At 47.5% G+C, this 13351-nt stretch overlaps 1 protein-coding gene across 3 annotated transcripts in view; it reads left to right on the top strand.

Annotated features, from left to right (window-relative positions):
• Positions 1-1361: 1361 nt before the first annotated feature.
• The window catches only part of LOC110323159 (argonaute RISC component 1), a 31917-nt gene continuing 19927 nt past the window's right edge, over positions 1362-13351 (top strand). Inside the window, exons 1-8 of one of the 3 annotated variants that reach the window (XM_029539502.1) lie at positions 1362-1642; positions 6372-6555; positions 8669-8789; positions 9387-9568; positions 9976-10112; positions 10364-10498; positions 10630-10717; positions 11241-11388. In XM_029539502.1, the coding sequence (XP_029395362.1) occupies positions 1618-1642; positions 6372-6555; positions 8669-8789; positions 9387-9568; positions 9976-10112; positions 10364-10498; positions 10630-10717; positions 11241-11388 (1020 nt within the window). In that variant the 5' untranslated portion in view covers positions 1362-1617. Of the gene's footprint in view, positions 1643-6371; positions 6556-8668; positions 8790-9386; positions 9569-9893; positions 10113-10363; positions 10499-10629; positions 10718-11240; positions 11389-13351 lie in introns of all 3 variants that reach the window. The other 2 variants (XM_021200287.2, XM_021200288.2) reach the window with 2 other exon arrangements.

The raw sequence follows: 13351 nt of genomic DNA, 5'->3' as shown, positions 1-13351 counted from the left end.
AAGAAACTGGATACTGTGATTTGAAGGCTAACCTGGTCATATAACAAGTCTCAGGCCAGGTAAGAGCACATAGTGAGACCCTGTCTCAAAAAAGTGTGTGTGTGTGTGTAAGTGATGTTTGAGCTGGGTCTCACTGTAATTTCCCCATCAGTGCAGCAGACCACATGGGAAGGTTATGTGAGACTATCAAGGAAGTAGCTGTGATGCTTCTGGCAAGGTAGGAAGAGGGAACCCACACAAGAAACTATGAGAATGGCAGGGAATGCTTTTGAGAACACTTCATAAGGGAAGCATGTCAAGACACAGTTGAATATAGCAAATAGACAAGGGAGGCAGGAACCGATATTTTTGGCATGGAGATGCAGTTCATCGAGACAGGACAAATATATGTATTTGTAGGGGAAAAGAAAGGGTTAGGTTTGGACTTAAGTTTGAATTGTTAGAGCCAGCTGGAGCTGTCCAGCAGACAGTAGGAAATACGAAGCTGCAACGTTGTTACATATAGATATTTGGGCATTAAAAGTGGATGAAGCTGTGAAGAGGCAAGGGGAGAGTAGAATATAAAATTCAGGTCAGAACTACAGTGAACAAGACAAGAGGAGCCACTGAAGAAAGCTGATCAGGACAGACCTTAGGCGACTTAAGAAAATGTGAAAGCCAAGGAAAGTTTGTTTTTGTTTCTGTTTTTTTTAAAGAAGAGGTATAGTGTCAGATGCTGCAGGGAAATAATAGGAAATTAGCCTTTGGGGTTTGACACAAAACGTCATTAAGAGATTTGGTAGGAGCAAAAGAAAATCAGCTGCGTTCTGCAGACGAAAAAGTGGAGGCAGGTGCTTCCTGCAGATAGAGAGCTCTGTCTCCACACTTGTGTCAAAACTGTTTCACCGGCCAGAATAGGCAAGGTTTCTAACACATTTGTGGTCTCAGCGCCAGGCACGCAGCCTGGAAGGGTGGGTGGCGTTAATGAGATCAGCGACTAGGGACACAGAAAGACTGACTTAGCAGAGGCAATCAAGACTTAAGGATGAGGGTGATTGGGAGAGGTGGGAGGCAGGGCCTTCGGGTGATTGCGTGTTGGAGGGGAAGAGGGTCGGGGAATGGGTGGGAACCAGGATCTGTGTTGATAGCGGGGGCTGTGGGTCTGTTTCCAGAGATCTGTTTAGGGAAAAGACAGGGCCCCAGGCTGCAGCCAGGGACCGGGTGTCGCCCAGCCCCTCCCCTCTCACGCCACTGCGCGGTTCCGCCACTGGAGCCCTCCCGCCAGGCTGCACGGCCACGAGTGGCCGCCAGGGGCCGCTGCACGGTCCCCGCGCCCCCGCCCCTCTCCATTGGCCTTTGTTGCCGTCGAGCGCCCCGCTTGACTCGTTCCCGTCCGCCCCCTGGGCCCATCGGTCGCGCCTGCGCACTGGCAGCTACTCGGGCGCTAGCAGGAGGAGCTGCTGCAGGCTCCGCGGCGGCGGCAACGGAGGCTGCGGGGGCGACAGCGCGAGCGGCCGGGCTTCGGGGGGGAGCCGAGCCCGGCCCGGGAGCCCGAGCAGTGCAAGTGCGAGGTACCTAGGCCCCTCACGCTGGACTCCTCAGTCTCCCGGCCGCCTGTCCTCCGCACGGGTATATGGGATGGAAGCGGGACCCTCGGGAGCAGGTAAGGGCCCTCGGGCACTGGGAGCAGTGTGTATTCCAAAGCCCTATGGGCTCTCGCGGCATAGAGCATGGTTCCAGAGTGAGGAGAGGGGCTCTCAGGGGATGGGGGGCCCATTTTGAAGGGGGTTGTATGCAGTTCCGGCTGAGAAGCATGTGAAGATCTGAGACCCGGGCTGTTTGTCCTAGGAAGCAGTATACTGTCCCGAGGGTGGGAAGTAACCTGGGAGAAGGGCCTGAATGCACGGCGTCTTTCCGTGAGGTCTGGGGAGGCCTATGGGGAGGCCCGGCAGGTGGCAGGGGGGCGGGCTCCAGGTGTCCTGGAGAGGAGCGGGGCGACACAGATGGGCCTGGAACTACCGCCTGTCGGGGGGCGGGGGCTCGGCCGTGCTGGGCTGGGCTAAGCTAATGTCTCTGGGGAGTAGGCGCCGGGGCTGGCCTCTGAGCTCCGCCCGGCTGGGCCTGAAGCGGGGGTGAGGGTCAGGGGGCGGTGGGTGGGGATTTAGACCAGGGATTCCCCCCCCCCGCCCCTTAGACTGGGGACTTGAGTGGTGGCGCGGGAGCATGCGCGGAGGTACCAGCCTGAAGGGCTGCCCTATGTGTGGTGGGGGCGTGGCTGTTTGAGTAGCCCTCCTGTGCCCCTGGGTTTAGGAGTGTGCAGTCTCTCTGATTCTGTTGACAGAATACAAATGGGAATTGCCTTCTGTCTGGGGTGTTGGGGGGTGGTGTCTCTGACACTTGGTCCTTAAACCCCGGCGTAGCAGTTTGCCAAAGAAAGCGTCGAGGTCAATTGCCAGAGTGCTTATTTCCTGCTGCACGAGGATAGACGGGGACCAAAGCCTTGCTTCTCTCGGAAGATAGGCCTTAGGAAAGTGTTGGTCACTGAGAAACCAGGCCCACATGGTTTTCAAGTTTCTAGACCACTCCTGAGAAGAGATGGGAGCTTTTAATCTGAGGATAGTGCCCTTTTCCTTGAATTGACTCTTTCTATCACAGTATAATATCTCTATAGACCTGTGGCTTCTGTTTCCTAGTGGGTCTTTTCCCATGTCAGGAGCATGTCATTAGACTCAAAGCTGCCAAGCTTGTCTGCCTGATAGAAACAAGTTGTTAGGTAGACACTGGTGGCACATGCCTTTAATCCCAGCGCTGGGGAGGCAGATGAATGAATTCAAGGTCAGCCTTGTCTACAGAGTGAGTTCCAAGACTGCCAGAGCTAACCCTGTCTCAAAAAAACAAAAGAAAACCAAGGAGGGGCGGGAAGAGGGGGAGAGAAGAAAAATGAAGCAAGATGTTGGGGGTGGGGCAGCATTGACCTGATAATAGCTCTAACTTACTTTTCCTATTTAGAGGATACACGTACACATATACACACACTACACACACACACACACACACACACACACACGAAGAGAAACTGAGGCAGAGCTGCCCAAAGGCAACTGGAGTCCTCAGGAGATACTGTAGATACTTTTGTGGCATAGAGCTTATAGCTTATACCCTGTGGTAGAAAAGACCATCTGAACTCAGAATCCTTTCTGTTATCTCTCACTGCCGCCTTCCATTTGGTGTGGGGATGGCAACAGGAATTTTGCTCACTTTCCAGAGATTTTGGGACACATCTTTGTTTTTCAGGCCAATGGAATTGATCTTAAAACTCTCCCAAGTCTTTGCTTCAATGATCTGTGTGTGATATGTACCGATTGTATTTTCCCAAACACAGATTGCCTTGTTAGGTAAAGTGTAAATCCTTATTTTCTAGGTTGGAAACTACTACCCACACACCTGGGGACTATAGAGTAGGACCCATGTCCAGACAGACTGACTGAAGGCTAATGTCCTGGATTGCTAATGGTTTTATCCTGATGAGTGTCTGATGGGTTCTGGGGTGATGAAGAAAGGGGGCTTGTTTGTCACAGGAAAGAAGGAAGCTGCTACGTGGAGAGCTGGAGTACTGGAGTTAGCGGGATCATTGGGAAAATGCTAGTGGCGTGGGCTTTGCCTCATCAAAAGACAGAATTAAAATTCAGGCTGGGAACTCTGATGGAGGGACCCCATAACTGCTTCCTTCTGGGGCTGGACTGCTGTTCTTCTGGAAGGTGCTGGAGTATTGCTCATGTCCAGATGTGCCTTCAGTGAACTGGTGTGTTCAGGCCTGTGGACTGGCCTGAGAGTGCCTTGAGGGTAGAGGTACTGTCTGACTTATCTGTGGTGGCAGCAGTTGCTTGGGGGTCCGGAGGCCCTGACACAGAGAGCGTGTTTATTAATTGACTCAGATCATTCAAGTGTGAGCATATGGTTAAACTCATGTGCCTATTCTGTAATTTGTGTCTATGCATGTGGGTGGTTAATGTTTGTGGACAAATATTTTTGGAGAGATGGGTCTCAGTCCTTGCCCACCACCTGATTTACCAAGGGTACACACCCTCTGAGTAGTAGGTTGGCTTCTTTAGAAGATGTGTGAGCCTCTGAGTTGCTGGGGAGGAATCCTGAGCCTGGGCCTTGAGCTCTATTACTTTTCCTTCTCAGTGCTTGTAGGGGATGGGGGAGGGGGAGTGTCATTTTCAGGGCCCCTCCCTTCTTGCTTTTGTCTGCAGGGAAGGGCCCCGCCCCTTTCCCCCTAGGCTGGAGCTTTGTCCTCTGTGCTGGGGCCCTCATCTGCATCACAAAGTGGCCGTCTGTCCCTGTCTGGGTCTGAGGGGAAGTGTCTTCCTTTCTCAGACTAAAAGCTGGGGGCAGGGCGAGGTTGGGGAGTAGAGACTGTACAGCTGTGCCGCTTTCCTGGGGACAGAATGGCAGAGAGGTAGTTGTTAACTCCTGCCTTCTTCCCTAGTTTGGGGATAAAGTGAGATGTGTTCTCCATTTTCCCTGAATCCTGGGCAGGAGAGTGCTCTCGGGCACTGGTGTGCTGTCCATTTCTGGGGTGTGTCTGTCTCACCTCACCCCCTAGAATTCCTGCTTTGCCCTTGGTTCTAGAGGGATGTCTTTCTCCCAGAATTTCAACTGAGTTTTCAGTTTAGGAGGCAAAAGGTGAATGGAATCCTAGAACTTGGGAAAGGGAAAGATCTATCCAAAAGGGGGCAAGTGCTTCTCCTATCCAATGTTTATGATTGTTCGGGACGGTTGCAAGCATGTTGTGTGGTTGTATACTCTTGTGGTGTGTACTCTTGTGGTTGTGTACTCTTGTGGTGTGCCTATGGGTAGACTTGTTCATTTATTTCATATGAGTATACTAAGTACCTGTCTTTATGCCCGGCATTAGCTTAAGCTGTGACTCGGTCAAGTATGGTCCCTTTTTTTTTTTAACACTGAGTTGAGGATGGTGAGTGTAAGTGGAACAGTAAACTTTAAGAGCTAGTATGTGAGAGGGGTGATTGTTAGTGGGCTCGGATGCAGCATCCGTTCAGCTCTTTCTGGGATGGGGTGACGCCGAGTTCTTCGGATCGGACTTGCATTCTCCTCTGCGGAAAGGGGCTGGGGCTGGTTTGACAGGTGGTTAGAGGGAGTCAAGTCCTTCAGCTTTGGAAAGTGTGCACCTCCCACAAATGGTGCTCTTCCTGACCCTCCTGCCTAAGATATGCTCCGTAGCCTCCCATCCCCCAGTCCTTTCTATGAAAGCAGAGCCCTGGTAAAGGGAGGTTCTGAGTTTAAACCTCTTCCACCTGGGCTGGTCCTCTGCAGGCAAGAACAATAGTAGCTGAGGACAAAGGCCCCACTTAGTCAACACACACACACACACACACACACACACACAGAGAGAGAGAGAGAGAGAGAGAGAGAGAGAGAGAGAGAAAAGCTGGCCTATCTTAGCCCTTCCCAAGAGCCCCTTCTGTTCTGAATCGATCCTTTCTGCTGTCTGGACCCTCTGTGTGGAAAGAATGGAACGTGCCTTAGATGCCCCTTCTGACCTGGTGTCTCCCCTTTTCCTGCTCTTCCTCCTTCCAGAGCCTCCAGCTTTCTTCTTCATGTGAGCTTTTATTTCCTTCTGTTTCTTCATTCTACATCTTGATGGTTTTTTCCCTGTACCCCAATCCAACTTACCTTGCCTTACCCGCACCCTTTCCCCCATCCCCTTCCTGTCTATTTTCTCTTGTGTCCTCCAGATCTGACTTTCTCTCCCACCCTGGCAGCCTCCTCGTAGTCTGCAGATGCTGTCCTTCAACCCTTCTCCTCTTTACGTCTCTCCAGAGCCAGCCATTCCATGTCTCAATCCTCTCTCAGGCACCGGCCTTGCCCTTCCCAGCCTGGATTTCTTGGGGTCATTTTCCTGTCCACATTAAGAGAGGATATAATCACAAAGTTCGGTGCCATTTTGTGCTCTTGATGGTAGTGAGTGAAGTAAGCCTCTCATGGCACAGAATAGAGCCTTCTCCGTCTGCCAGATACCTGGTAGAGACAGGTATCTCAATCTAGTGTAGAAGGAAGAAACAGTTTTGTAAAACTAGAAAACAGACTTAACTACTTTTCTTGATGCAATAGGAACTCGTTACACATTTACTTGATGAAGTTTTAGATACATATTTTCCTAAATGAAGAAAAGTTTAAAACAAAAACAAAAGAGAACTAAGCTACCTGAAAAACCAGTGAGCCTGTGAGTGTCTGAGCTAGTGGAAGCCCCCATGTCAGGTTAGGAAACTGGAAGGAGACCAGTGCTGTTGGTCTGAGGGGCCTTGTCTCACCATGGGAGGAGACTGCCAGACTGTCCTTCCTCACTGGCTTCATTGTCTTCACAGCTGCAGGTGCCTACCTGCCTCCCCTGCAGCAGGTATTCCAGGCACCTCGCCGGCCTGGCATTGGCACTGTGGGCAAACCAATCAAGCTTCTGGCCAATTACTTTGAGGTGGACATTCCTAAGATTGACGTTTACCATTACGAGGTGGACATCAAGCCGGATAAGTGTCCTCGCAGAGTCAACCGGTAAGAGATACCCGCGGGTGGCACCGAGACCAATTTATTAAACAGGGAAAGAGGAAGCATGTGGGCTAGAGAAGACCGTGAGGATGGACACCGTAAGGATAGAGTGTAGCACTGAGCACAGTCCAGTATTTGCTGACGTGAATGAGCTCAGAGACTAGAGAATTACTAAAGGGGCTGGTAGAGAAAGAAGTTAAAAGGCAAGGTCAAAACGGTGGGAATAAGAACAGGATGGATGTTCTTGCTTGCAGGGGACATTGTGGGATGCATAATTGGAGGGGTTAGTCGAAGAAGAAGCAGATTAAATTGGTTTATTATTACTTGAAAGCCATATTCACAATTAAAAACTAGGGATTAGCAGTGAAAAGTTATTGTTCTCAGAACATTTTTTCTACAATCTTGAGTGTATTTTCAGATGTTTTTCTGTGTGTGCATACATTAATATGTGCACATTAATATTATAGACATGAATATATAATACATTCTATAGTAATATATCATCAATTACTATTATCATTATTAATTATATTCTTTTTTTTAAATTTATTTATTTATTATATGTAAGTACACTGTAGCTGTCTACAGACAGCCCAGAGGAGGGCATCAGATCCCATTACAGATGGTTATGAGCCACCATGTGGTTGCTGAGATTTGAACTCAGAACCTCTAGAAGAGCAGTCAGTGCTCTTAACCACTGAGCCATCTCTCCAGCCCCTAATTATATTCTTAGCAAGCACATATAATATTACATTATTACATATTATTGTATATGTGTGTGTATATACAAACATGTGTATACACACATACATGTGTATATACATATACACATTGATTTTGTACAAGTATTACATATAATACAATATATGTGCATTAATGTTATGTATACATACGTGTCTTAGTCAGGGTTTCTATTCCTGCATAAACATCATGACCAAGAAGCAAGTTGGGGAGGAAAGGTTTTATTCAGCTTACATTTCCACATTGCTGTTCGCCACCAAAGGAAGTCAGGACTGGAACTCAAACAGGTCAGGAAGCAGGAGCTGATGCAGAGGCCATGGAGGGATGCTGCTTATAGGCTTGCTTCTCCTGGCTTCCTCAGCCTGCTCTCTTATAGAACTCAGGACTTCCAGCCCAGGAATGGAATAGGCCCTCCCACCCTTGATCACTAATTTGAGAAAATGCCTTACAGCTGGGTCTCATTGAGGTATTTCCTTCTCTTCGATAACTTCAGCTTGTGTCAAGTTGACACACAAAACCAGCCAGTACAATATGTAATGTATGAACACCTGTAATATTAATGTACAATCCTATATACTTTGTTCAATATTGTCCATTTTTTTTGTTTAGCCACATATATTGGAAAATAGTGTATATTAGTATATTTAGATCTGCCTTATTCTTTTGCATAGTGCCCTAGGTAGTTCTTGGGATGGCCACATAACTTTCTTGATCTATTGTGGAATATTTAGGTTGAGTCTAAACTTTGCAACAAGATTGAAACTGTTGAGTATTATATAAAGATACATATTTTCACCCATGCATGAGTGTATCTGTAAGATAGAAGTCCTAGGAGTGGAGCTACTGGCACAAGGCAGTTTAAATTGAGACATTGTCGATTCCTAGAAGCAGTGTCAGAAGAGCTTAGGTGTGGGAATGAGGGAAGGTGATAATGGAGAGAAAACTGTGGTAAGAGTTTAGAGAGCCAGAGAGAGGAATTATTCTATACTTTATTATTTCTAGGCTAGCTCAGATCGTTTCCTTTTTTTCGTTTCGTTTTTGCTCGACAGACTGGGAATCAGAGGTTGTGGAAGGTTCAGGATAGACCTGAGAACAGGTCCTTCCCCCTCAGAAGGTCTCTGGAGGTGAACTGAGGGCCAACAGTGTCACCCTAGGTTATCAGAAGTGTGGGTTTTAAGCTACACTGTAGACTACAAATCAGAAGATGACTTTACTCAGGCCTGCCGATTGATAGGAATGTTGAGGCTTGAGGCATACTGCTGAGGAGTAGACGTTAGAAAGGAGCGCAGTACATGGGACATTGCCTCAATTTTGAACCGTTTCCAAAAGCCTTGAAGTGATATTCTCAGTTTCCACATGCCACGCCTGTCTTTCGCAGGGAGGTGGTGGAATACATGGTCCAGCATTTCAAACCACAGATCTTTGGGGATCGCAAGCCTGTGTACGATGGAAAGAAGAACATTTACACGGTCACAGCACTGCCCATTGGCAATGAGAGGGTAAGGCCAGGGATAAGGCTAGGCCTGTGAGCCCTGGGAGGCCCACGTGGAATCTGGGAGTCCAGCAAACCTTCTTTTCTTTTGTGAGCAAAAGTATATTTTGGGACATGATGAATCAGGGTAGATGCTTAAGTGTACTGTGTGCCTATCCCTAAACAGTGAGATTAGATTAAACTTAAAAATAAAATAAAAAGACCCAAAGGATTTCCTTCTAGAGGCCAGAAGCACTGGGGCATCATCTGTGGAGATTGGGTGTGGGTTTTTATTCTGTTTTTTTTTTTTTTAATATATTTTTTTAAGATTTAATTATTATTCATAAGTACACTGTAGCTGTCTTCAGACGCACCAGAAGAGGGTGTCAGATCTCAATACAGGGGGTTGTAAACCATCATGTGCTTGCTGGAATTTGAACTCAAGACCTTCGGAAGAGCAGTGCTCTTACCTGCTGAGCCATCTCACCAGCCTTATTCTGAGGTTTTTAGTGTGAGCCCTTGGTGGCTTAGGTTTGGCAGATTGTGGAGTGGGAGACAGTGAATAGACAGGAAGACTCGTCTGTGGCAGTGTGATAGTAATCCTTCCCTTCTTCCTATCTTGAAGGTTGACTTTGAGGTGACAATCCCTGGGGAAGGGAAGGATAGAATTTTTAAGGTCTCCATCAAGTGGCTAGCCATTGTGAGCTGGCGCATGCTGCATGAAGCCTTGGTCAGTGGCCAGATCCCTGTGCCCTTGGAGTCTGTGCAAGCCCTGGATGTGGCCATGAGGCACCTGGCATCTATGAGGTACTGAGTATAGTTATTATCTAATCGACAGTGTTGGTAAAACTGCTGTTGGGGAGGAGGGAGTAAGCATGTATTAAGGTTGTCCCTCAGTGTGTCACTGGGAGAAAGGAACTGAAGGCCTACCATGCATGTGTCAGGCAAGTATATATATTTACATACACATACTTAAATGGTTAGACCCCTGGCCCCATCCTTAGATACCATTTTGGCCTCACTCCATCTATCCCTACAGGGCAGAGAGAAAGGTAGAAACTTGTACAAGGTCAGTCTTACTATTGGGCCAAGATCAGAGCTGGCATTAAAGCCCTGGTGTCCTGCCTTCCAGGCCAGGGCTCCTCCTTGCCCAGGATGCCTCACAGGGTGGGGGCCTGTGCCCGAGGGACCAGTTCTCTGCCTGTCCCTGCCAGGTACACCCCTGTGGGCCGCTCCTTCTTCTCACCGCCTGAGGGCTACTACCACCCGCTGGGGGGTGGGCGCGAGGTCTGGTTCGGCTTTCACCAGTCTGTGCGCCCTGCCATGTGGAAGATGATGCTCAACATTGATGGTGAGTGGGGAGAGCTATGGAGCCAGGGGCACCCTAAATCCAGCCACCATACTCCCAGCCTCATCCCTCCCGACTCTGCAACCACACCCCTCTTCTAATTCCTGTAGCCCTGGCACACCCCGCCCCTATCCTGGTGCCCTACAAAGAAGAGAATATAAGTTGTAATGCCTTCACTTTTTTTTGTTTGTTTGTTTGTTTTGTTTTGTTTCTGAAAGAATCTGAGCCATGCTATCCCTTCCCTGTTCCCACAGTCTCAGCCACTGCCTTCTACAAAGCACAGCCAGTGATTGAGTTCATGTGTGAGGTCCTGGACATCAGGAACATAGATGAACAACCCAAGCCCCTCACGGATTCCCAGCGTGTTCGGTTTACCAAGGAGATAAAAGGTGAGGACCCACCTGAGTGGGGAGGGAAAGCACTGTTCTCTCTAACTCTAAGAGGAAATCCCTCTGGGAAAGGCCAGTGAGGGAACATGAGCAATCTGTTTCAACCTAAACAAGCAGTGTGTGTATCTCAGGTCTGAAGGTGGAAGTGACCCACTGTGGACAGATGAAAAGGAAATACCGCGTGTGTAATGTTACCCGCCGCCCTGCTAGCCATCAGACGTAAGTTGGCAGCATTGCTAAGCATGGTCCAGATGGCTAAGCTCTCCAGCCCACTCCCTTCTATGTTGTCAGAATAAGACTTTTCTAGTCTGCCCTTGAGGAGAAGCATCCTCTTCCCGCCTCCCCAGATTGTTTGGTTCTCTCCATGACTTTTCCCTTCCTAATCTCTTGCTTTCTTCCTTGGATCCTTATTATAAAACATGCGGGGTCCCCCAATTAGTGTTGGGTTTGTACATAGACAGTGTTGTGATCGATCCTTTGTTTGATCCCAGGCTCTGCTGGACTCTTGTCTTTAGTAGCTATTCTCCTCAGGCGTTAGAAATACAGATGAGTGGGATTGCTGGCTTTTGTGGAATGTCTCCATCATCTCTGTGTTTTCCAGTGAAACCATGTAACGTTTGCTTTCCCATGAGTGCCAGTGATCTAAGAGGATGAAGCGAGGCCTGAGGCAGTCTTTGGTTGTGGCCGGAGAGAGGTGGGGTTGGTGCTGAATTATGATACTTCCTTCCCTTCCTCCAAACAGGTTCCCCTTGCAGCTGGAGAGTGGACAGACTGTGGAGTGCACTGTGGCACAGTATTTCAAGCAGAAATATAACCTTCAGCTCAAGTACCCTCACCTGCCCTGCCTACAGGTTGGGCAAGAACAGAAGCATACCTATTTGCCCCTTGAGGTAAGGCTGCCAGAGAGTGGCTTGGCTGACAGTTACAGTCTCTTCTCATTTTCAAGTTTGAGAAGTTGATGTTCTAGGAAGGTCTAAGGTTGCTTTGATGTGAAGTATAGACTTCCTACTTGCTAAATTCTTTTATTATTCCTGGCTTTATTTTCATCTTCTAGGACTGCTAGGCAGAAGGGCAAGCTGTGTTTGGTTGTTTGGTTGGTTAGTTGATTGGTTGGTTGGTTAGTTGGTTGTTTGGTTGGTTGGTTGATTAATTGGTTGTTTGGCTGGCTGGCTGGCTGGCTGGCTGGTTGGTTGAGACATGTCTCCAGCTCAGGCTGGAGATTACACATTTAGACAGGGATAACATTGAACTTTTTTTTTAAAAAGATTTATTTATTTTATGTATGTGAGTACACTCTCCAGCTCCCAACCTTGAACTTCTGATCCTCCTTTCTCCTTCCAGGGTCTGAGATTCTAGGCATACACTACCACACTCACTTATGGGGTACTGGGGACTGAACCAAAGGTGTTACCCATGCTAGGCAAGCCCTGTGTCAATGGAGCCACACCTCCAGCCCTGTGCCAATGGAGTCACACTCCAGCCTTATTATATTTATTATTTTGCAACTGGTCAGGACAGAGATTTGGGATACTCACACACATGTTATCTCTTAATTTCTCTTTTCTGTTGTCTGCAGTTAGGGGTAATAAGTGACCTGGAAGTATAGTTGTATCTCATTCTGGAGAAAACCTGTGATGTAAATCCTGTTGCCCCAGTAGTTAATATGCTATCTTCTGGGAAAGTTTTAAATCTCCAGATTTTCATGCCTTTGTACTTCACAGACCTTTGAAATGCAGCCATCAGCAAGAAGATAATAATACTCTCAGGACAGAGTAAGGAGAAAGAGAGAGAAAGAAAAGGTCTTTTCTTTCCAAAGATATAATTGACATAAAAATATGATAATGTATAACTCAGTAGTTCTTAGTGTATTCAGAGTTATGCAGACGTCATGGAACTTTCACATTTTACAGGTCAAGGGATAGAAGTAAGGGTGTGGGGTCACAGATGCCTCTTTTAGGAAACATTTGATCTGAGTTCCAAATTATGGCCACCATCCTTATAATAATAGCAGGGAAAGGGGACAAGCTTGCCTGGCAAGAGGAACAGCTTCTAAAGGGAGACAGTCTGGATCTTTTTGAAGGACAGACTGAGGGCTGTAGTATGTGACAGGAAACTAAGTTATAGGTGACCGTGGTGGGCGAGGTGGAGGACCAGATTTATTGAATCTTGTGTGGAGGATTTTTTAAAAAAATGGCTTTATCGAGATATAATTGACATAAAACTATGATAATGTATAACTCAGTAGTTCTTAGTGATTCAAGAGTTATGCAGACACTACCAATGTTTAATTCCAGGATGTCTTATCCCCTCCAGAAGAAAGCCTGTGCTTCTCTCCCTGGTAACAGTAAACTATTTTCCAGCTCTGGATTTGCCTGCTTATGTAAACAGAACTGTGCATTTTATAAGTGGCTTCCTTCCTTCCTTTTTTTTCCCCCCTTTTTAATTTATTTAATGTACATAGGTATGAGGGTGTTAAATCCTATGGAACTGTAATTACAGTTAGTTAAGTGTCTCCATGTGGGTGCGGGGAATTGAACCTTGGACTTCTGGAAGAGAAGCCAGTGTTCTTAACCGCTGAGCCATCTCTTCAGCCCCTCCTTTTAGCTTTTGGAGACAGGGTTGGTTACTCTGTGTAATAGCCCTAGAGCTCGATTTATAGACCAGGCTGGCCTTGAACTCATGAAAAACCTGCCTCTGTCCCTGGAATGGTTTGATTAAAGACATGATCCACCAGGCCTGACTGTGACTGACTTCTTTCACGTAACATAATTGTTCCCAGGTTGATCCTCATTGCTCTCAGGGTGTTGTTCTCATCTCTACCTACATCATTTTGTGTCTTCAACATTGATGGTC

Source organism: Mus pahari, chromosome 6 (genome assembly GCF_900095145.1).
Source record: "Mus pahari chromosome 6, PAHARI_EIJ_v1.1, whole genome shotgun sequence".
Classification (NCBI taxonomy): domain Eukaryota; kingdom Metazoa; phylum Chordata; class Mammalia; order Rodentia; family Muridae; genus Mus; species Mus pahari.
The sequence above is the reverse complement of the archived record's forward strand: the minus strand, read 5'-3'. Positions and strand labels throughout refer to the sequence as shown.